Source organism: Chiloscyllium plagiosum, unplaced genomic scaffold (assembly GCF_037043375.1).
Source record: "Chiloscyllium plagiosum isolate Xiang-an unplaced genomic scaffold, Cpla_swu_hap1 HiC_scaffold_12, whole genome shotgun sequence".
Lineage (NCBI taxonomy): Eukaryota > Metazoa > Chordata > Chondrichthyes > Orectolobiformes > Hemiscylliidae > Chiloscyllium > Chiloscyllium plagiosum.
In genome coordinates this window covers 60,141,374-60,167,007 of record NW_028270150.1, presented here as the reverse complement: position 1 = coordinate 60,167,007, position 25,634 = coordinate 60,141,374, and the positions used below count along the sequence as shown (strand labels likewise).

Below are 25,634 nucleotides of genomic sequence, written 5' to 3'. Positions count from 1 at the left end.
TTTCCATTCATTCTGATTGTCTTTCCTTTTGGCTTCAATTATAACCCAAGAAATATATCAACTGTATCCCTTTTAAGAGAATAGAGAAAATAGCCTTTAGCCCTGTTACTGTAGTTGTGGTTTTGTCCACGTAATACCCAACTATGAAAACAGGAAGCTAATGTTGAAATACGGAAGAGAGCCACATAAACCACACAAAATGTCCCCTGGTGCACATGTATGTTGGTGGCGTGTCACAGAGAATAGCTACAAGATGATATGGGCTTTTACATTTGAAGAAATTAGCAAAAAGTGATATTCTTAGATTAAAATGAAGTGATATTGAAAGTTACAAAGTCTTGGAGTCATTTAGTCACAAGAGTTCATTTTGCCCATTGCATTGATGTTGGCTGTACAATTAGTTCTATTTCTCTGATTTATCATTGTATACTGCAGGTTTATTTCCTTCAAATACCGAGTGCCTATGTTATTTTCTTTTGAAATCCATTGATTGCCTCTGCATTGACCACATTCATGGGCAGCAAGTTCTAGGTCATTATCTCTCACTGCATAAAAAAAATTATTAATCATGTCCTTCCTGCATCTCTTTCCCAAAACTCTAAACCTATATTCCTCAGTCCTTTTACCATTAGGTAGCAGGAACAAGGTTTTCTTGTCCATCTTATCAAAGCGTTCGTAATCTTGTATGTTTCTATCAAACCACCATTCAATCTCCTTTGCTACAAGGAGAACAACCCCAAATTTTTCAACTTAATATTATGACTAAAATTCCCCATCCTTGGAACCACTGTGGTCAATTTTATCTCCACCTTCTCAAAACCCTTGCATCCATCCTAAAATGCAGTGTGTAGGAGTCTCTCAATATCTTGTTGTGTCCTAACTCGAGCTTTTAAAAAATAACGTGCAATGTTTTCTACTTTTTTGTTCCAATCAATACTTGTACTTTGATATCTAAGATCCTATTTACTGTGTTAACCTCTGTCTTGATATGTTTTCCCACTTTAAACATTGGTGTGTATGCATCTCCAGGTCCATTTTGTTAACTGTGCTAATGATCTGTATACTTCTCCCTATTTCTTTTGCTAAAGTGCATCACCTCACCCCTTTCTGTATTACATGCTATTTGTAACTTCTCTGTCCATTCCAATGGCCTATATCGATTTGAGTTGTTTAGTATCACTCCCATTGCCTTTCTAAACTCTGATATCTTTTGGCAAATTTTGAAATTTTACTCAGTCTTCCAATATTCAAGTAGTTTATACATAGCAAAAGGAAAAATAGTTGTCTTTGCATTGACACTTCAGTTTGCCACAGTCTACCATCCTCCAGCCTGAAAAAACTATTTCACGAAATGCTGAATTCTGTCATTTAAGTTACTTTCTTAAAAAAAAATCAGTTGTGGCACTGATCCTCTTATTTCATAGATCTCAAACTTGTTAAATAGCCTTTTATGTGGCACTTTGTCAAATGCAACCTTAAATCTATGTGAACAATATACAGTGTTCCCTTTAACAAGGTTCTCTCTTGGTCTTAATCAGCACAATTAACTAATTTACTCAAACATTGCCTTTTACTAATATGTTTTTCATTGGTTTCTTCATTAATAAACAGTGAAACACTTTTTTGGTCTTGAATAAAATGCATGGTATCTCCAACTATTCACTATTTTAAGTCAGTAGAAGATTTCTGGGTTTCTTTTTCTGTTGAACTGTGTTCCCATATTTTAGCTTTTTCAGTCTAATTTCACTCTTCACTTTCATTTTTTTTCACTCCACTTGACCTTGTTCTAACGTAGAGAATTAATCTGTCATAATTATCTTGTTTTGTATCTGTCCTTGTCATTCACACTATGAACAATCTTTAGGTTAAAAACAAGGACTGCAGATGATGGAAACCAGAGTCTAGATTAGAGTGGTGCTAGAAAAGCACTGCAGGTCAGGCAGCATCCGAGGAGCAGGAAAATCGACGTTTCAGGCAAAAGCCCTTCATCAGGAATAGAGGCAGGGTGCCGGCAGAGTGGAGAGATAGATGAGAGGGGAGTGGGGAGAAAGTAGCATAGAGTACAATAGATGAATGGGGGTGGGGATGGAGGTGATAGATCAGAGAGGAGAGTGGGGGAAGGTAGCAAAGAGTACAATGGGTGAATGGGGGTGGGGATGAAGGTGATAGGTCAGAGAGGAGGGTGGAGTGGATATGTTTTCCTGCTCTCTGGATGCTGCCTGACCTGCTGTGTTTTTCCAGCACCACTCTATGAATAATCTTTCTCTATGGAGTACTATTCTCACTGCTCTCCATGTTTTAATATTGTCCATCAATGTCCTCTTGACTCTTCCTTATGCACATTTTCTAGATGTTGAGTCTCGCATAATCTCTCTGCCAGACAGTCCCCTTCTGTTTGCAACAATTTGCGTTTACTGAATCAAGCAAGTTCCACTTAACAACCCCTTTCTCAAGAACCTATTTGTTTGTCTGCCTTGGATGGCCATAACACACACAATATTGAATAAAGAACTATGGATGCTGGAGGTTTGAAACATGAACATGAACTGTTGGAGAAATTCAACTAGTCTGGCACCATCTGTGGTAAGGAACAGAGTTAATGTTTTGACTCTGGTGATTCTTGATCAGAACTATTAATGTGGAAAAAATGGTATTGATGCTGAAGACAATATCCATCTGAGTCCTTTCATTTCAAATTCTTTACTTTAAACCTATCATTCTTCTTGACAGTCTAGTTTACATGGTCACCTATTGTCATTGGCTACATTCATTCACCTCTCTTAATTTTATCATATTCCCAATCTTTGTCATCCAAGGAGCCCTGGATTGGTTTTGCTTGTGCCTGAATGGGAAATAGCCTGTACCAGAGGTATCTTCTTCATAAAGATTGCTTCATTACAGCTTTTCCCATCCATCTTCTGTTTTACCCTTGTTAGATCCCGTCACATTGCACTTAAATTAGCCCCCTATCCACGTAAAATTTGTACTTTAGATTGTTCCTTATCTTTGGCTTTACTAGCTTAACTCTTATGTTACAGTGATCATTATTAGCCAAGTGTTCTTCTGTAGACACTTAGCTAATTTGACCCTGCATCATATCCAGTAATGCTTCTTTTCTAGTGATGTAGGAAGCTTATCTATCAGTGAGATTCCTTGAACTTTCTATGGGCAGGGTCTGTGTATTACCCTGGTGTAAAGAGCTTCAGTAATAGTGGCAATATCAGTGAATTGGTAATCCAGAGATCCAGGTTAATGTTCTGGGAATATGAGTTAAAAACCAACAACAGTAACTTAACTCCATTAATAAATCTGCAGTGGAAAACTAGTTTTAGTAAAATCATCATAAATATGGTTCTCTCAAGTTTTAAGGGAAGGAAATCTTCCATCCTTCCTTGGTCTGGGCTACATGTGACTGCAGATCCACAGCAACCCTGTCCTGTGAAATGGCCTAGCAAGCTATTCAGTTCAAGGTCAATCACTATTTTGCCACTGATGTCCATACACCATGAAAATGTTTTAAAAAAAAAAGGAACCAAAGTACAATTTGTCTTTGGTTCATTTTCAAAATGATCATACTTTTTTGAAAAGAGACTTGGAATGCACAGGCATGTAACTGCAGAACTTAAGCCTTCAATATCTAGCCAGTCAAATATGTAATTGAGATTAAGATCAGTAGACAGGAAAAATGTTCTTCACACCCTGCTATTGTCTAATTTACCATCTAGCCAACAGACCATCATGCTATCCAAGAGCTTCTTACAGATCCTCGTCACAAGCTCTTTTTCTTTATTTCTCTATTTCTTTATCAATTATAAGCCCCTATTTTTATGATAGAGTTTAAGAAATGTTTTAGACTGAGGAAGAATGATATTCTATCAAAGCAATTGTGGAACTGATGCAACTGCTTCTGAATGCCAGAGGGTTATATCTTGCATCATTTTTCCATGATTGATTCTTCACTGTTTTATTGCCGAAGAAGGATCTTCCTTGAGAAGCTGCTCGCTGCACTTTGCGTTGTCCCAAGACAATATTAAAGGAGCAGATGCATCCAATATCTCCAAGAGAGCTGTGAACACTATTGCCAATTAATGTTTGAGGATGTGGTGATGGGAAATTGAGATGAAGAGTTGAGTGATAATGGTTAAAAGAGACACAATGAAAGAATTGTGGTGTGTTTGGGGAAGATAGATTAAAGGGTTAACTGTTTACTCTCAGAATAGCTGCTGAGCATATGTGTGAGGAGATATGACACTTGGATCTAGGTCACTTGGATCTAGAGCCCAGTCGTGTGCTTACCATCCAATGCAGATAGGTATGATTAAAGCCTATGAATGTTCACTCAAATATAGATCACATCATACTACAGCTCCTATGTTAGCCAACATTGTTAACATTTCCTTTCCTGAGATTTTCTTCCTGTCCCTCTCAAATCTGCCATTTTCAACTCCTCAAGAAAATCTTGACTCCCTTTTACTTGCAAGGTATTGCCTCATCACTAACCCCACTTTTCTCCAAAGCCCTTGAATATCTTGTCATCTCTCCAAATCTGTATCTATTTGACCCAAAATAGATATCTACATTCATCTAATACTGGTTCTTAAGTATCCTTAATTATAATCCTTTGCCTTGTCCACTGCATTTTCAGCGGCCTTGACCGTAAGTTCTTGAATTTCCTCCCTAAAGTTGCTATCCTTTTAAGATCTTTCATAAAATCTACCTTTCTGATCAAGCTTCTGGTCATTAATCCTAATATCCTTTTCAGCGGATTGTTTCATATTTTGTTTTATGTCCCTGCATAGTGCTTTGCAACATTTTTTTCTTATTTGGAAGATGCTGTATACTGTATCTTTTTCCTCATCCTGTCCTGCCACCTTCAATGGGTTGTACATATATACCCTGACATGTCTCTGTTCCTATCCCTGCAAGTTATTAAAGTTGAGATGTAACAGTTGCTCTGACTTTCTATGCAATGTCCTCTTTTCCTCAGATGCCTGTGGTCTCAGAACCTGTACCCATTCAAACTCCCAGTAAAATGCAATATAAGTGCTTCCTCTTCTACCTGAGACGTCATGGGCTCAGGCTTTGGTTTAATATGTGGATTGCCAGATTCCAACAGTGACCCAAATTAAATACAATTTTGCATATCAAACATGGCTAATTACAATTCTTCTGAATTTGGAAGACCTTATCACCAGCAAAAAACAAATTGACCCTTACTTTCAGAATGCAGCTATTTTCACTGTTAACCCACAAATGCATAAAAGAGCATTTTTTGCTCCACAGAAACAAGAGTTCAGGATCTTGGTATCTGTCTGCTAATGTTTAATAATTACAATATTATAGGACATACTGATATGAGTAAGGCTGCAAGCTAATTTCTATTTGAATATCAAAGCAAATTATGGATGCTGCGCTTCTTAAAATCATTTTGTGTTAACTGATTCTCAAAATAGCCAGCATTGCAACTATTTGCTCATCACATTAAAAATACATGTCTTTGAAATTGAGAGTCTTTAACATTCAAACAGTTTATAAATAGGAAATGTTCTAAAATTCTGACTTACCTTTTACATCCAAATATATTTTGTACTCCTGTTTTCCATTTGGAAAGGTCTGAAATATGCAAAAATACCAGTCCTCATCATCTTTGAGAGCATTTTTGATTGAGATTGTGGAACGATGACTGTTGACTTCCATTGTTATTCGCTTATCATGATGATGTGTACCGTTTGGACTGTACACTGCAAGTTTTGTTTTGTTGCTGGATTTCTTCCATTCAACTAATGCTATCTTTGCATCTTTAGAAGAGTCACACCATAATGTAACTGACTGACCCTCCATAACTGTTACATTCCCATTAGTGTGAAGTTCTATTGTTTGCACACCTAGGTAGAGGGAAAAGAGAAATAAGATTGTAAATTTACTTCATATTGTCTATTAAAATAACCCCAGCCATAATTCTACAAATACAATAAATACTGATGTGACTGAAGTTTACTTATGTGCTTCACCCTCATTTTCAGGCTAACATGTAATATTTTGAAAATTATTATGTGCTTTGGAAGAATAATTGCTATTGTCCAGTAGGAGATGAATTTCTTCAAGTTCCATCTGCTTCTTTGAAGCAATACTGCTAATTGCCTGTTTGTTAGCCTAATCAGGATTTTCACCGTTTATACCTGGAAAAGTTGAGAAAAGAAACAGTACATGGTAGTACAACATTAACGCAGGGATAGGAACAGAGACATGTCAGGGTATATATGTACAACCCATTGAAGGTGGCAGGACAGGATGAGGAAAAAGATACAGTATATGGGATCTTGGGTATTTTAAATAAATGCATAGAGTTAAGTTTAAAAAGTAATGTGGAAGGTGTTTTTTTTTTTATCCTTGGTTAGATCCAAATCCAAATATTGTGAATAAAAGCAAAATACTGAAAATGTTGGAAGTCTGAAACTGAAATTTGAAACCCTACGGGTTCTGAAGGCAACTCGTACAGGACTTGAAACGTTAACTCTGTTTCTCTGCTCTGTTCCTCCAGCATTCTCTGGGTTTCAAGTATTGCAACCAGTTTTGGCTATCAGAATATAATGCTTTAGAAAGGATGCTAGGCGTTATAGTTTAGACAGCTGCCATTATATTCCTTAGAGAAGAAAAGATTAATAATGCTTGATAGAGATGTTTGAAATCAGGTGACTGGCCAGAGTCCTTGGGCAAATCCATGTTTCTATCAGTGGATAAACTGAGAACCAGAGGACAGAAATGTAAAGTGGTTAGCAAAATAATATAAAGAAAGTTTTATTTTACAAAGTGAATTATTCAGGTCTAGAATGCACCACCTGGAAGTGCAATGGAGGCAGGTTAATTTGTGGTTTCAAAGATGCCTGATGGGAAAGAATTTGTAAGGTGATGAGGAAAGGGTTAGGGAATGAGATGAGCTGTTTGTTTTCTTCTACAGAGCCAGAACTTGATGTGTAAAATGGCCTCCTCTGTGCTGGAATGGCTCTATGATTCCAGAAGCTTTTACAATAGAGAAGGAGCAGTTGTAATTAATATTCTGTCCGATATAAACACAGCAGACAATTTACTCATTGCCTTTCCCATAGAGTAATAATGTTAAAGTCTGCTTTGATAATTTTGGTTGTGCAATGAACATTGGCTGGGATACCAGAATAATTTACTGCTCTTCTGAAAAATTATTATACACTAGAACAGGGAATTTAATCTTTCAAATCTGTTCTGCAGGGTCAGCTTATCTGATTACGAATTGAATTCAGATCACAGTAGTGAAAGCGCTGAATCCTAATCACAACTGATTTGTTTTTCATAGCAACCTGAAAATTAGCACTTTCTTTGGAATATGGCACCTTTTTAACAGTTTTGAAGAAAACTTAGACTATGCTTTTCCGAATCTCTCAAATCATGAGTCTTGAACCTATAACCTTTACCAAAAAAAAAGCCCATGACTTCCCATAGATATGACTCCTATTGAGATGGGGTGGGGTGGGCGGTGCTTCCACAAAGAGGACAAGCCAACCGCGGTTAACTAGGAAATTTAAGGATAGTATCAAATTGAAAGAAATAAAACATACAATGTGGTAAAAATTAGTGGTAAGACAGAGAATTGAAAAAGTTTTAAATACCAACAAAAAGATGAACCAAAAAAGGGGCAAGAATAAACTTTGAGGATACATTTGCAAATAATATCAAGTTAGACAGCACAAGGTTTTTTTTTAAATATATAAAAAGGAATAAAGAGGCCAAAGTGAACGTAGGCCCCATAGAGAATGAGGTTGGCAAAATAATAATAAGGAACCAGGAAATGACAGCGTGTTGATTAGATATTTAATATCAGTCTTCACATTAGACTACACAAAGATCGTGGACATACTGGTCGTAATCATTAAAAAAAAAACTAGATTCTGAAAAGTGCCAGAGGATTGGAAAACAATGTAACATCTTCATTCAACAAAAGGAAGGAGATAAAAAGTGGAACTACAGTTCAGTTAACTTAAAATGTGTTATTCAGAAAATGTTAGAATCAATTATTAAGGATATAATAGCAGGGCATTTAGAAATGCATGATTAATCAAATGGAATCAACATGGCTTCATGAAGGATTTAACAAGTTTAATAAAATTCTTTGCAGAGCTAGTTAAAGGAGAAACATTACATGCAATACATTTGGATTTCAAGAAGGTATTTGATAAGATACCAAACATTAGGCTACTTAATAAGATGAGCGCCCATGGGATTGAACATGGTATATTAGCAGAGATACAGGATTGGCTGCTGCACAGAAGATTGAGCTAAGATAGGGGAATCATCTTCATGATGCCAACCTGTAATTATTGAAGTATCACAGGGATTTATGCTGTGCCACAATTTGACAGGAGGAGATTTTTTTTATTCGGGTTGAGGTCTCACTGGCTAAGCCATTATTTATTGCCCATCTCTAAGTGATTAGAGGGCAGTTGATTCAACCATTCTCTGTGGGTCTGGAATCAATGTAGGCCAGACCAGATAAGGATGGCAGTTTCCTTTAGTAAGAATACTAGTGAAGCAGGTGGGTTTTTCCCAATAATTGACAATGTATTTATGGTCATCATTGGATTCTTAATTCCAGATGTATCTTGAATTTAAATTCTGACATCTGCTATGGCAGAATTCAAACCCAGGACCTCAGGATTAGCAGTCCAGTGATAATATCACTAGGAATTTTCCTTCCCTAAGAGGACCTGAATATGTAAGGAATATTAGGAGCTGAATAGAATATTCTAGCACAAGGGATTTGGGAGTCCTTGTTTGTAAATAACAACAAAACATCCAAGTTCAGGTAATGGTGAAGGTATATATAATGCTTTTTGTTCATTTCAAAGAGAATGGAATAGTGAAGTCTGGCTAAATCTATACAAAACACTAGCCAGACCACACCTGTAATACTATGAACAGTTTTGGTCATATTTATCTAAGAAAAAATATACAGACACTGGAGATAGTCTAGAGAAGGTTCATTCGGTTGATCTGTTGTCCAGACGGACTGTCTTTTGAGGAGTGGCTGAGTAAGTTCAGCCTGTGCTCATGGGAGTTTAGAATGAGAGACAACTCTATTGAAACAAAAAAGATTTGTGGGGGATTTGCTGGGGTAGAGGTAGAGATATTGTCTCCCTTTCTGAAGGAGTCTGGGACCAGAGTGCAGAATATGAGAAGTAAAAGCTTGCCGACTCGGGAAAGAAGTGAGGAAGAATTTTGTTTTGATCTGAAACTAGTGAATGTGTGGAATCCTTTGCCACAGGGATGTAGAGGCTGCATTGTTAAGTTTTTCAAGACTGAGATTGAAATATTTTTAACTCCAATTCCTTGCTGATTTATGTGGAAAAGGCTGGGAAATGGAATTTGAGGATTAACACGAAGGTTTAATAGTGGAAAAGAGTTGATGGGCTGAATGGCCTGTTTCTGCTTCTATGTCTTCTGGTCTAACCTGTGACAGAGAGACATCATGCTGATGTTAAATCAAGTTGATACTTGGGGTACAGGCAATTTATATAAAAGAATACAGGATTGGGAATTATGAAACTTAGTATTTATTTTCTTGAATGAATATGCTTGCATCATTCATCAGTCAGAAATTCTCAATTTCACTGCACACCATGCTGAATTAATTGGTCAAAGCAAAGGATCAATAGGAGTCTGTACCACTATTGTTTTCTGCATTCTTAGAGTTGGACATAAAATAAATCAGTACTTCTGTTCACTGACTTGTGATTTGAATTGCAACCTATACAGATAAAGATGAAATCCAAAGAGGCTATGTGGACACTTTGTGCTTCCACCTCAGGATTAAATGTCTTGTAGATATTAACTGTTTAGTACAAACGAGTCATGTATTGTAGCAATGCCACAGTTGCTAGCATGCCTACGTTTTGAGTCAGAGGGCAGTGGCCTCCAGTCCTGTTCCTGAGACTAATCTCAGCCAACACTTTAATGTACTGAGAGAGAGAGAGAGAGCTGCTTTGGTGGTTCTCTCTTTTGTACAAAAGGTGAATCAAGGCCATGTCTTTTTGCACAAGTGAAAGTAAACAGTCACCTAAGCACCAATTTGACAAACAAGAAAGGAATTTTTCCTGTTCAATATTGACTTCAATCAACATTGCATAATTATAGATTCTCTGATTATTATCAGATTGGTGTTTAATGGAACTTGCTGCCTGCCTGCCATGATTATTTCTACATTAGAATAGTGACGACACCTCAAATGTAATTGATTGTCTGTAAAATTCTTGAATGTCGTGGAAAGAGTTTTTATGTTTCTTTTAGATATTAGAGTCTGGTCAACACCCATGAAACCATGGTAGTAAGTATGTTCTAGTAACCCTGACGATGTCCTTCAATACTAACCCTGCTAGAATTGTGTGAGACCAGTAAGAGAGTACCACACGAGGGAAGAGGTATAATTCACTACTCATGGAGGCTTGATAGAGGCCTCTTGTATGAATGTAATAACCATGATAAATAGCAGTTTCCACTTTTGTACTCTAACTACAGTGAAAGTGTTCCAGCTTCACAATGCTTTAAGAAAACTAAATAACCTATCTTTTACTATAATAGTTTAGATTTGTTCACTGCTTTATGCATCAAGGCATGGATTATGGTGTTTGATTCTGTGATTGTCTGACAGACAAGAATCTTATAGATACTGAAAGCCAGCATGCATTTTATTGTTGCCTGGTGTCAGCTGTGTGCTACCAATATGCTTTGTCTGTAATACTGATGCCATAGAAAGCTCACTCCCTGGGAAGTGAGAGTTCCTATGGTTACAGTTGGCACATGATTCTGATGAGCTGCATTGTGCCACTATTTGAATATAATACAACTGTTATCAGTTTGTGGAAAAGTTGTTGTGATTGTAGATGGAATTAATTCTGAAGTCTCCTTGATGTGCCACAATATCTCTTCAATGTAACTTCATTGAGCATATTTTTAAATTATTTCAAGCTCTCAAATCTATCTTATGAAATCATAGAAATTAATTGATATTATTAAATGAATATATTTAAAACTGATTAGATTGAAAAATGTTAACTTTATGTATGTTTTGGCAACTCCTCTGGTAGTAGAACATAGAACATTACAGCGCAGTAAAGGCCATTGAGCCCTCGATGTGCCAACCTGTAAAACCAATCTGAAGCCCATCTAACCTACACTGTTACATTATCATCCATATGTATACCCAATGATCATTTAAATGCCCCTAATGTTGGTGAATCTACTATTGCTGCAGTCAGAGCATTCCAAGCCCTTACTATTCTCTCACTAAAAAGCCTACCTCTGATGTCTGTCCGATATCTATTACCCCTCAGTTTAAAGCTATGTCCCCTCATGCTAGCCATCACCATCTGAGCAAAAAGGCTCTTCCTGTCCACTCTATCTATTCCTCTGATCATCTTGGATGTCTCTAAATCACCTCTTGATCATCTTTTCTCTAACAAAAACAGCTTCAAGTTATCGAACATAGAACATTAAAGCGCAACACAGGTCCTTCAACCCCTTATGTTGTGCTGACTTGTGGAACCAATCTGAAGCTTATCTAACCTACACTATTCCATTTCATCCATATGTTTATCTAATGACCATTTAAATGCCACTAAAATTAGAGAGTCTACTAACGTTGCAGACAGGGTATTCCACGTCCCTACTACTCTTGAAATAAAGAAGCTACCTCTGACAGCTGTCCTACATTTATCACCCTTCAATTTAAAGCTATGTCCCCTTGTGCTAGCCATCACCATCCGAGGAAAAAAGGTCTCACTGTCCACCCTATCTAGTGTTGCATATAAAACAGGACAGGTGCCAGGTTCACTTTCCCACCCACCCCTGAATACACCCCCATTAAATAGTGGGTGTGCGAGTGCCAGATTAGGCATTCTATATGGAAATAAATATCTAAAGGTCAATCGAGCTTGTAGTCTCAATTAATGCCAGTGTAACCATGTCCACACCACAATGTTATTGATATGGGCAGTTGAGTGACAGCAGGAAACCCATTTGTTTGAAAAACAGTTCAAACAGCAGAATGGAAAAACATTCTTTGTGCATTATAGGCAGTGCCAAGAAAATAACACACACTTTTCTTTATTCTCAAGGGCTTTTAAAACTCTCTTCCCTCATATACACACTCACACACACACCACATCCCAACCCTGGTCTCCTCAAAATTGCCAAATGCTCCCTGCCTAATGCCCCTCATTGATGAAGCTGTGGGCCAGTTGCATTGTGTGGCAGTTCCAAAATGTGCAGCATACTCCTATTAAAAGGTGGAAGTCCCACTCTGCAGTATTCAGTGGTCACAAACATTTTATTCGAGTTCTTTAAATTCTCCAGATGTCAGCACAGGGGAACTTAAAGGCATTTCTGAAAAGACAGTCCAAATTCAGAACCTTGAGTGCTCATCCAATAATACAACCACTATCTTACTGTGCTCTCTATGCTAAATCACTTAATTATTTATTTATCATTTTAGTTCTTGATTTGCATTGAATTTTGAAGGAATATTTGGTTAAAAATATGTGTTAAATAAATTAAGAGGATATTTGTATAAGAAAGTGAAGTTTTTTTTTGTTTAATTAAACTCTAGATTAATTTCATATTTATGCCCACTGTAGTAAGTTAGCAAAGTCAAGACACCATTTTGTGTGAATCCTGTGCCAATTTGAAGCCATTTTGTATTCTTTGCATTATAATTACTCATGAATGAATTAAGCTTTATTGCACAATATGCAACTAGCTAGCAATATGATTGACTAAATAAATTCTTTAGGTTTTATTTGGAGATTCAATCCACAAATATGTATGTGTGCATGTGGGTGTGTGTGTGCGCGTATGAGTGTCTGCGAGAGAGTGTATATGTGTGAGTGAGAGTGTTAAGTATAAGTCTATGAGAGTGTGCATGTGGGAGTGTGTGTGTGTATGAGAGACGGTCTGCGTCAGTGTATGGGTCTATAGGTGTGTGTGTGTGTGTGCAGTGCAGTGGGGTCTCCTGTAGTGTGACATGAACCCAATGACCCGGTTGAGGCCATCCCCATGGTACCAAACTTGGCTATCAGCCTCTGCTTGGCCAATTTGCATTGTTGCCTGTGCGGTGCACATTCAGGCCAATCAGAGGCTGATAGCCAAGTTCGGTACTCATGGGGCTGGCCTCAACCGGAACCCTGGGTTCATATCACACTACAGGTTACTCCACTGCACTACGCACTCCACACAGACCCTCATACAGGCCTATACACTCATGCAGACCTTCTCTCATATACAAGCTCTCTCTCATACGTTCACACAATACACTCCCAGACTCTCACACACACTTCTCACAGACATTTACGCCTTTACACACACACACACAATCACACACATGCACACACTCTTGGAGACACTCGTACACCCCCCCCCCCCCCCCCCCCCCCGCCGAAGTTGTACTGCAGAATTTCATTTCATCAAAAACTGCATGAATCCATGTAAGATTCTGTATATCCCTTTTTTAGATTAGAATCAGTCTGACCATTGGAGCACAGACAGCCTCACAACTTCAATGCATTCTCTGGGCCAACATGGCTCCTATTGTTAAAGTTCACTTGAGAACATAACTTTAGGAACGTTCTGGGATTTACATATGAAAGAACTGAAACCAGCGCATCCATTCTAAAGGATGAGAGACTTAACAAACAATCCAGGTCTTTTTCAATAGATAATTTCAGTTACATCACACTGTAAACTTTTGCTATAAATTCTGTGTCTTACAATCTTATAGTCCACAACCACCTGCTGTGGGAGCAGCGCTCTGAAACCTAGTGCTTCCAAATAAACCTGTTGGACTATAACCTGGTGTTGTTTGATTTTTAACTTTGTACACCCCAGTCCAACACCAGCACCTCCAAATCGTGACTTATTTCTTATATTTTTCTGTTCTTAGTAATGAATAAACATTGCTAATTTGTGATAGTAGACCAGTTGTTCCTGTTGTTTTAGAAGGGAGCCAACAGCAGAACATGGCTGAAAAATGTGTTGCTGGAAAAGCGCAGCAGGCCAGGCAACATCCAATGAGCAGGAGAATTGACTTTTCAGGCATAAGCCCTTCTTCAGCAGAAGGTAAACAGCAGAACATGTTAACTGACGAAAGTTCAAAATCAATCATAGCTCACACAGTGAAGGGCTATAATGGTAAGTGATGAATGTGCTCCATTGAAAGATTATGACATGCTGGCTCAGTGGTTAGCACTGCTGCCTCACAGCACCAGGGGCCCGGGTTCAATTCCATCCTGGGTCGACTATCTGTGTGGAGTTTGCACGTTCTCCCTGTGTCTGTGCGGGTTTCCTCTGGGTGCTCCAGTTTCCTCCCCCACAATCCAAAGATGTGCAGGTTAGGTGGATTAGCCATGGTAAATTGCCCATAGTGTCCAGGGATGTGTAGGTGAGGTGGATTAACCATGGAAAATGCAGGGTTATAGGAGGTGTCTGGGTGGGATGCTTTTTGGAAGTTTGGTGTGATCTCAATGGGTCAAATGGCCTGCTTCCACACTCTAGGGATTCTATGATTATGTTTCTGCAAAGGTTGCACTTAAAGTGAAATTTTCTGAACTTCAGCTGGGATGTTTCTTCTGAATACTTAACTTACCAATTTATATTAATATATTCTTGATAAAGGAACAATAGAGCCTGAATTGGACAGTATGATGCACTTATTGACTGTAAGAACTCTGTATGAACATAAAGTTTCGGTGCAGAGAAAAGCAATTTAGATCTTTAAGTCTGCTCTACTCTTGAGTCATCTTTTTGTGTCCAGTAGGCCACATTCCCATCTATCCCTATTAACCTTCGATATCATTACCTAACAAGGATCTAACTATCTCCACTTTAGTACAGCAACTTTTGTTTTCGCTGGCACCTCCTGAAATGGCACTCAAACTAGCAAAAATCTATGCCTCATCCACTGGACATTTGCTGTATTATTGTGATATATGCGATGTCCAAGTAGTCAGTAAAGGATGCAAGTGAGCAGTGTTTTTTTTTTTAATTATTTAAGGCAAAGTTACATGATTAGATTAGGTTCCCTACAGTGTGGAAACAGGTCCTTTGGCCGAACAAGTCCACACCGAACCTCCAAAGAATAACCCACCCAGACCCATTTCCCTCTGACTAATGCACCTAACACTATGGGCAATTTAGCATGACCAATTCACTTGACCTGCACATCTTTGGACTGGGGGACGAAACCGGAGCACCTGGAGGAAACCAATGCAGACACTGGGAGAATGTGCGAACTCCACACAGACAGTTGCCCGAGGCTGTGAATTGAACCTGGGACCCTGGCACTGTAAGGCAGCAGCGCTAACCACTGGGCCACCGTGCTACCCTTATTTAAGTGATTTAAGTGATTATTATTTAAATGATTTATGCTGTAAATGATAACTGTATATATCCCCGCATTATGTTTCTGTTACTTAGTGTGTGTTTTTACATTGATTATGGAACATTTGATCAACTGGTCCACTCCTGGTCCCATGACTGTCAGGTAATAAAAAGTTTACTGTAATATTCAATGACAACTGCCTATGTAGCCTTCTGAGGCAGCGTTCCAAATTTTCATATGCTTGGAGACAAAAAATAATGTTTTTCTGTAAAACCGTGTTCCTTAGTTCTGAACTTGTCCACAACAGTAAACATTCTTTCCATCTTTATCTTGTCAAGTACATTCCACTACCTTGTTGTAAACGTCAGTAAAAATGCCCTTCACTCTTCAGAACTTGAGTGAAAACAAGACCTACCTATCCAATTCATCATAAGGCAACCCACTCAATCCAATATCAATCCAGTAAATCTCCTGTAAAGACTTTACATTTTTCCTTAAATACGGAGACAACAACTGTACACAGTATTTGAAACATTGGTCTGAAAAATGCCCTGTATAATTGAAGCACAGCATTCTGACTTTTCTGGTTCTGAAGAAGGGTCACTGGACCCAAAACATTAATCCTGCTTTCTCTCCACAGATGCTACCAGACCTCCTGACTTTTTCCAGTTATTTCTGTTTTGTTTCTGATTTCCAACATCTGCCATTGAAAAAAAAAACTCTTCTAATGTTCAATTCCTCTCAAACAAGGCTAAAATTTAATTTGTCATCTTGATTACTTGTACCTGAGTTATTAACCTTTGATGACATGTGCACGAGAATACCTAGACTGCTCCAAGCTTGAAATTTTATAGTTGTTCTCCATTTAAGTAATACTCTGCTTTTATTATTCTTCCTGCCAAAGTGAGCACTTCACATTTTCCCATCTTTATATTCTACCTGTTGGATATTTGCCCAGTCATTCACATATTTATATGCAACTGCATCTTTGATATGTGATTTTCACAACATACTTTCCTTTTTCTGTATCCTGTTCAAATTTAGCCACCATGTCTTCAATCCCATTATCCAATTCCTTTAATATAAATCATAATGTGCTGAAGGCCCAGCATAGACCTCTATGGCATTCTACTTGTCACATCTTGCCAATCCGGAAAAGACCCATTTATGCATATTGTTTTTGCTGGACAGCCAATCTTCTATCCATGTGTTTTCAGCCTTTTTGAATGAGGGATTATGTTTACTATTTTCCAGCCTGTGGCGAGTTGGTGAGAATAACAAAACAAAGTGGCAGTTTCAGATGCTCATTGTCTTTCTGTAATTAAAAAGTCTTGTTTATACAATCCCTTTGTATCTGAGAAAGTTCAAATGAAACAATTAATTCAGAAATTTCTTTACTAATAAACTGGATTGTGGACAAATTGAAGGTGAGGAACTCAACTTGTGAAACTTCTCACCCAACAATTCAACTTCTTAAGTCAAAGCATCTTTACCATAATTCTGGTCTCTTTCCTATTGGAAGGATGTTGTGAAACTTGAAAGGGTTCAGAAAAGGTTTACAAGGATGTTGCCAGGGTTGGAGGGTTTGAGCTATAGGGAGAGGCTGAATAGGCTGGGGCTGTCTTCCCTGAAGTGTCAGAGGCTGAGGGGTGACATTATAGAGGTTTATAAAATCACGAGGGGCGTGGAAAGGATAAATAGACAAGATCCTTTTCCTGGGATGGGGGAGTCCAGAACTAGAGGGCATAAGTTTAGGGTGAGAGAGGAAAGATATAAAAGGGACCGAAGGGGCAACATTTTCACACACAGGGTGGTGTGTGTATGGAATGAGCTGCCAGAGGAAGTGGTGGAGACTGGCATGATTACAACATTTAAAAGGCATCTGGATGGGTATATAAAGAGGTATGGTTTAGAGGGATATGGGCCAACTGCTGTCAAAAAGGACTAGATTAGGTTAGGATATCTGGTTAGCATGGATGAGTTGGACTGAAGGGTCTGCTTCTGTGCTGTACATCTCTATGACTCTAAGTTCACCTATTTCTTCTGAAAAGAAACCTGATGGGAGCTGGAGGTTGACCATTGATTTATTGGAAACTGAATTTTGAAACACCAGTCTGTTGTCCCCATACATAAGAAGCACTTGCACCTCTCAAATTCTAGTTGGTTCTGGGAATTCTTCTACCACTGACATGGATTTTGGGGAATTCATATTAGAATGGGACATCAATACAATTTGGCTTTTTACATTTAATGATCAGAGTTATGTTTGAACTCATAAGCCATTGATATCTCTCAAGTGGATGACAGCAGACTTAAAAGTTTTTTTTAAAGCCTTTAGTAATTGGAATTGAATGAACGTTTCTTCGTTAGGGAAAATAACTCTGTCAAAAGTAGGTTTATCAATCGGCCAAAAGCTCAACAGTTTTCTAAAATACTTTGGAGGTGCCAGTGTTGGACTGGAGTGTACAAAGTTATAGTCCAACAGGTTTATTTGGAAGCACTAGCTTTTGGAGGACTGTTCCTTCAGGTGGTTGTGGAGTATAAGATCGTAGGACACAGAATTTATAGCAAAAGTTTACAGTGTGATGTAACTAAAATTATCTATTGAAAAAGACCTGGATTGTTCGTTAAGTCTCTCATCTTTTAGAATGGATGTGTTGATTTCAGTTCTTTCATATGTAAATCCCAGAACTTTCCTAAAGTTACATTCTCAAGTGAACTTTAACAATAAATGCATTTAAGATGTGAGGTGCCCTGTGTGAGGCTGTCTGTGCCCCGATGTTCAGACTGATTCCAATCTAAAAAAGGGATTTACAGAATCTTACTTGGATTCATGCAGCTTTTGGGCAAAATAAGTGTAATTCTGCAAGTACAAATTCACCCCACAAACTTATGCGCGCGCGCGCGTGTGTGTGTGTGTGTGTGATGGGGATATGAGTGTCTGTAAGAGACTGTGTATGCATGTGAGTGTGAGTGTAAAGGGGTATAGTCTGTGAGAGGGTGAATGTGGGAGTGTATATGTGAGCGTATGAGTGTATGGGTCTGTAGGAATGTGTGTGTGTGCCTTTAGAAGTGTGTGTGTGGTGCAGTGGGGTCACCTGTAGTGTGACAGGAACCCAAGGTCCTGTTTGAGGCCATCCTCATGGGTACCGGACTTGGCTATCAGCCTCTGCTCGGCCATTTTGCGTCATTGCCTGTCCTAAAGTCCTCCTTGGAGGATAGTCACCTGACAGTCCGAGGTTAAATGTCCCGGACCGCTGAATTGTTCTCCGACTGGGAGGGAACACTCCTGTCTGTTGATTATTGTGCAGTGTCCATTCATCTGTTGCCATAGCCTCCGCTCGGTCTCGCCAATGTGCTATTCTTCAGGGCATCCTTGGCTGCAGCGTATGTGATAGACAATGTTGGCTGAGTCGCATGAGTACCTACCACCTACATGGTGGGAGGTGTTCCCACATGTAATGGTGGTATCTGTGTCAACACTCTGACATGTCTTACTACGTCTACTATAACAAGGTTGTATGAGATTTACATATGAAAGAACTGAAACCAACATGCCCATTCTATAAGATGAGACATTTAACAAACAGTCCAGTTTTTTTTCAAAATATAATTTCAGTTACATCACACTGTAAACTTTTGCTACAAATTCTGTATCCTACCATCTTATACTCCGCAGCCAGCTGATGAAGGAGCAGCACTCCGAAAGCTAGTGCTTCCAAATAAACCTGTTGGATTATAACCAGGTGTCATGTGATTTTTAAGTTTTTGAAAATGGTGACGTACCTTGGAGTTGTACTCACATCACAAGGACTGGGTCTGGACTTGCACAAAGTAAAAGTCAGGGACTGCCCACTCCCTGCTCACCCCCAACTAAAACTGCTCTTTAATCATTTTTGACTCTGGTCAGTTATCAGAGAAACATTCTGCATTTTGCTGAAATGGTAAAGCTTTTGTGAACTGGCAGTCATGCAAGTTGTTAATCTGATTGAGAGGCTGCTTCTACAGAACAATGAAAGGGTAAAGAAGGACCACATACTAAGTCTAAATACAGTACTACGCCAGGAAAGCTGCTGAAAATTTTGTATGCCTCTCATGCCACAAAGAGCATATAATACAGATTGTGTGTGATCATTATTTTTGAATGATATATTTTATGTACGTAAATGTTCGAAGCATAGTATCTATTATCTGCATTCACCACAGACACACAGCTCTGAATGTATCAATGAAGCTTGCAGATTCTTTTATTTCATCAGAACAGTTAAACAAGTGAATTTAGAATTATTATGGGCATTGATATTCCAACAATGAAAAGTAAGCTATATTTTCTGGCTTATGAAGAGGAGATCCTCTTAAGTGTTCATCACCGTTAACTGACTTTAAATCATATCTATTCATAAAAGAGCCTCTCAAGGATGCTCTAATCATTTATGTGAAAGGACACATTTAAGATTTGCCCCATACACAGGCTATTTTCGGGAAGAGTCATTTGAGGATGATGTGCTAAGCATTCTACCCAATATGCAGCAATAGTTGTCTTTTAATAGTCAAAGATTCTTTGAGTCAAACAGTAAATATTGATGCAATGGTGCCTATACCATCAATACCATGTTAGCCCTTCCCTTTATATCACAAAAAACCTATACAATGAACTTCATGGCTTTCTGTTGAGGAAGAAGTAGACAGCCCTTGACAATTTTAATTCACCCTATTACATCAGTAACCTAGCTGCCTATATGCAGAAGTTGGCATAGTATATAAACTCCAAGCTAATAGAGGACCTCAGGTGGTGACTGATGTGAAATGTGTGTGTAATCCTCAATAATATTTACATTGTGTTTTTTAAAATAAAACCTGTAAAACGTGAGCTATTATCACTCTCTACTTGTTACAGAAGTTGTTATCTACAAATCATTCACTAAAACCCCTGTAGCCATGAGTGTAATATTAGTTTTCCAGGGCAAGAGTTTCGTCCACATGAGCATGAAGAGTAGGGCTAAGGTTTTCTTAGTTTTGTGCATCTGTAGCTCATCTGCATTTGATACATAAGACAAAATGGTGTTTAAAGCCCAAAAATAGGCTGGGCGAGTGACCTATCCTGTTTGTGCTATTTACCACAAATAGCAAAGTTCAGATTGTTGCTGCAGAGTGCTTTAATTTACTGAATCATTCACTATAATGGCTGCTCATTTGTTTGGGATTTCTTTATACTGCAGCAGGCTAATACATTGCCATTATGCTTCATAGTCATTGGATCAGCCCCAACATTGACAGCAAAATGTCCTGTAACATAGGAACTACATAGTTCCAAATAATTGGAGCAAATGGTGAAATGAACAGCAGGGGTAAATGAATGTGGGGCAAACAACTTGGGACTTACAAGAAAGAGAATCAGAAAGTATTTAAATGCAGAAGTAATATCTTGTGAATATGAAGTAGGAGATCGAATCATGACATTCAACTATAGTAAGATAGAAAATGTGTTTGATTCAAAATGGAAAAGACTCTTTCTGATAATAGACAATCGTGTCCAGCTGCATACTTGGTACTAATAGTGAAAGAAAAGCAAAAGTAAAGAGAGAGAATGGTCCAAACTAGTCTGTTAAAATCAGCAAAAGAATAAGTGCTGCATTCATTTTTATTACAGACATACATACTGGTAGACTTACTTCAACATCACCCAAAGACTCAACATCTTACCAAAAGGAATAATTTCTATAACATGACTATCCTATGGCAAACATGTCTGGGCCAGCTAGGGGTCAATATGATGGTTGAAGGTGATAGATTGAGAACTGAATGGTAGTTACAGAGGTTTTGGAGACATGATATTCGTACTGGGTTATGTATGTGCTGGGCCGACAGGACAGAGTATAAGATCTTTACTAACATAAGGAAATCCTAAATTATTTAACTGACCCAAATGATGTAAATACATCAGGGAGCAGTACAATGCAGCACATACAACTTGCATTATGAAAAGATAACCTTTGTCCACTCTCTGTATTTTAGTATTATCATACTAAAAGCTTATAGTCCTACCTGCATCAGAATCTGGGTTACTGGAGAAAGAAATAGAGGAAGGAAATCAAACTCAGTGATGTAAAATGGAGGAAGGAGTTATTAATGGCTTAGTGGTTATCTGAGCACACAAGTAGCCTGTGCTACTTTCTCCCCACCCCCACCCTCCTCTCATTTATCTCTCCACTCTTCAGGCACTCTGCCTGTATTCCTGATGATGGGCTTTTGCCTGAAACCTCGATTTTCCTGCTCCTCAGATGCTGCCTGAACTGCTGTGCTTTTCCAGCACCACTCTATTCCGGAATCTGGTTTCCAGCATCTGCAGTCATTGTTTTTACCTCATCCACCAGATATTCCATGATCAACTATTAGCAAACATGCTCAAGGATTTGTGAATGAATATGAGCAATGGTCAGAGTGGGAGAACGCTCGGAGTGGGAGATTTAGAAGAATTTTAAAATGTGAACGTAAGCTGGCATTAATGATGGGAAGGATCAGAAAAGAATTATTTAACAATGGTTAGGAACTGATGCCACTGAAAGCACTATCGTTTGAAACAGGGTATTCATAGAAAGTATGATGGAACTCATTGAAGCTAAGGAAAGGCATTTATAAACCACATTATTAAGATAATATTGAGGAAGGAACGTTGCACAAAAGAGGTCAAAACACCTTAACTATTAAATACGAACAGTTCTTTACGAACAATTAAAACTCATGTAAGCAGTATAACTCGGGATAAATGTGGAGCTGAAATCTATTACATCTGTAACCTTTGGGTGTTCTATACTAGACAAAGTGGGGAAAAAGAAATTAAATCTAAAGAAAGCAACTAAATCATTGACACCATGTTGAAGTTATGGTTTAAAGAACCAAGTATTGTAGCAAAAGCCCAACAGCTTGGCTTAGCTTATTTCAGAAAAGGATGTAAAAATGCCAGCATGAAACAGTCTTAAGGCAGTGAATGCATGGTTTATGAATCTATTGATGCCTGGGCTGATGTACATCACATTTTGCAGTCACTCCCATATTTGTAACCTTTGTCAGAAGCTTGATTGGGATAGTCCAAATTTTCAGTGTTGAATAGAAAAAGATACAGATTTAATGAGTCTTTGTGTGGTTAGAGAGCCTGGAAAATCAGCATGGGATTCTACATAAGATCACAATTCGCCAACTTGTAAGATGAGTTGCCAAAGATGGGATGACGTTAAAGATAGACAAGCTTGCAGAAGCAAGAAAGACTGTTGTCTGTGTCAGCTATAGTAGGCATTTTCATGAACTATGGAGCAAAAAGATGTTACGGGATTAAATCTCTCTCCTTTAAAACCCACACACTGAATTCATGGGAAATTATGCAGTATTCTCCATACATTATCTCAATATCACAGAACTGTGAATTAATGATAGAATGACAGAACAAACATTAAATGCCATAATCCAACTAGACCACTGTTTTATCCCCATATCCCTATAATTTAAAGTAAAAGAATTAAAAAGACTGGGGCATCACAGAGATGCAGAGATATTAGTTGCAACAGGAAATTAGCCAAGAAAAAAAGATATTAAAGAATGAGGGTATGAAAAAACTTGGGCAGAGTTGTTAATGTAAGTGAGCATCTTTGACTCCGCTGTTTCAACTGTTTTTTTTATGTTAATGCAACTAATAACTACAATTGTCATTATTTTCATCCTTTATTCTGTTGGGCTTCTTTAGGGACCTTATTAAAAGATTGCAAATACTGTTATGATCCCAGCTGATGGCAGTACTGGCCAAATCAGATCCCAGAATGAAACTTGGCATGGTAGGCCATCTTTTGTTTTTTTTTAAAGTTTGCTTGTCACTGAAATGTATTAGGCAAAAGTGAGAACTGCAGATGGTGGAAACCAGAGTCTAGATTAGAGTGGTGCTGGAAAAGCACAGCAAGTCAGGCAGCCTCTGAGGAGCAGGAAAATCGGCATTTCGGGCAAAAGCCCTTCATCCTGATGTTTCCCCTTGGGAGGGAATCAATGACTGTCTGGGAGTGTAGATTTAGGTAAGGACCAGAGGTTTAGCGGAGTAAGAAGTTGGGAAGGGGAATATCACCCTGCGGCTGGTGAGAATTGAAGTCACTGTCTGCAAGAGTAGTAGAGGTTAGAACTCTCATAACATTTAAGAAGTATTTCAATGTACTCTTGTGATGCCTAGGCATTCAATGTTAATTCCACTTGTCAGCACTTGGCTCTGAGAATAGTTAGGTGGATTTTTGACTAGCATAGACTTGATTCTCTGTGCTGTAGACCTCTACGATGCAAGGCTGCAGATCTTCACGAGTAACAAAACTTCCATATATTAAAGTAGAAAAGAAAACTACATATAGAAGACAGAAAGTCTTAACATAAATGTCATAAGGTCATACAGCATGGAAACAGTCAAACTCATCCATGTCGAACAAGTTTCACAAACTAAACTAGACCCATTTGCCTATGTTTGACCCACCTCTAAACCTTTCCTATTCACGTACCTTTCCAATATCTTTTAAACATTAAAACTACCGCATCTTCCACAAATGAACCACACTTTTTTTTTAAAAAAAAAGATGTTGCTCCTCAGGTCCCTTTAAAATATTAATCCTCTCTCCTGAAAATTATGCTCTCTAGTTTTGAATTCCCCTACCCTGGAAAAAAGACCCTTGACATTCACCTTATCTATGCTCACTATGGTTTTATAAACTTCTATAAAGTCACCTCTCAACATCCTAGACTCCAGTGAAAAAAGTCCCAGCCTGTCCTTACTACTCAAAGCATCCATTCTTGTTAACAACCCCTTAAGTTTTCTTTGCACCGTCCAGTTTAACAATATACTTCCTATAGCAGGGCAACCAGAACTGTACACAGTACTCCAAAAGTGGCTCACGAGTATCCTGAACAACTGTAACCTGAATTCCCAATTCCTATACTCAATGGTTTGAGTTTCAATTTGTGCTATTGATTACAGAGACTCAATCCAGAAACATTATTCCACTCTCGGCTTTTTAAATCTTTACTCAACTAATATTTTCCAGTTTTGTTTCCTTGGAGAGTTGAGATCTTATTTTGCAATTACTTTCTGTGTCTGCTAGTACGAAGTTCTCTCAATTTTGTTAGCTTGAAATTTCTCAGTTCTAACAGTTCTCTATTCAAACTTTCCTGGCCTGGAAGCTCCAAATTAAATCACTTCAGCAAGGGTGACTGGTTCTCCTGAATTTATTTGATTCTTCTGCTAGGGGAGAGTGTTCTACTTTCTAAACTGAATTCTGAAATCTTCCAAACTAAAATATGAATCTTACTTTCTGAAGTAAAAAGCCTAACTAATTGTCTTTTATATGTTTTTATTCTATCAGAAACAACAGTGTAAACATTTTAACCGTTACAACTGAAATAAACGAACAGAGGTTGAAATCTCATTACCAAACCACCCTTTATTTACATTTGCACAGTACACTGGTTGTAGTCAGCCAGCTCAGAGTTGGACCCTGAAGTGAGCAGATTCTGATCCCCTGTATTTATGGTCAGACAGGGCTCCCTGATTGGCCCAGGTTAACAACTCCAATCGAGGATTTCATAGTCCGTAAGATCCACCCGGTTCCCGTCACTACAACCTGCATTGTAGTTCTCACAGGCACTCTACAGCAGTTATTCCCTCTCTCGGAACTGACATTTTAGGTCACTATTCGAAACTGACTTTCTGACCATTTTTATAAAAACATCACACAGCTGACCCAGTCCCATCTGCTTCTTTGAAATCTAAATCTAAACATGTAAACTTTTAATTACACCTACCCCAAAGTTTAAATAAAAGGATATGCTTGAGTTATTTTCACATTCCATCAAACAATTCTTCTTAACGTTGATTGCTATAAAAAAAATCTTATGTAAATACTTCTTGATCACCGTATTCTGTTATCCCTTGTCTGGATTAAACTCTATCTGCCATTTCTTTGCTAACAAGTGATCTATCTCCTGTTGTATCCTTTGAAGACCTTCCTCACTAAATCCACAAGTCTACAAATTTTCATGTCATCCGCAAACTTAATAATCAGACCACCTACATTTTCATTCAAATTATTTATATGAATTACAAACAACAAAGAATCCAGCAATGATCCTTCTGGAGCACCACTGGTCACAGACCTCTAGTCAGAAAAAAAATATGTCAACCAGCCCCTGTCTTCTATGACCAAGCCAATTTTGC

General features: G+C 38.3%; 2 protein-coding genes across 3 annotated transcripts in view; one reads left to right on the top strand and one right to left on the bottom strand.

The window, feature by feature from the left end:
* LOC122555096 (uncharacterized) overlaps positions 1-25,634 on the bottom strand; it is a 44,463-nt gene that overhangs the window by 15,574 nt on the left and 3,255 nt on the right. For both annotated transcript variants that reach the window (XM_043700774.2, XM_043700775.2), the window contains exon 2: positions 5,565-5,885. In XM_043700774.2, the coding sequence (XP_043556709.1) occupies positions 5,565-5,885 (321 nt within the window). The remainder of the gene's footprint in view (positions 1-5,564; positions 5,886-25,634) is intronic.
* The window catches only part of LOC148148542 (uncharacterized), a 68,792-nt gene continuing 57,196 nt past the window's right edge, over positions 14,039-25,634 (top strand). The window contains exon 1 of the mRNA XM_087992877.1: positions 14,039-14,139. Within this exon, the coding sequence (XP_087849003.1) occupies positions 14,040-14,139 (100 nt within the window). The 5' untranslated portion in view covers position 14,039. The remainder of the gene's footprint in view (positions 14,140-25,634) is intronic.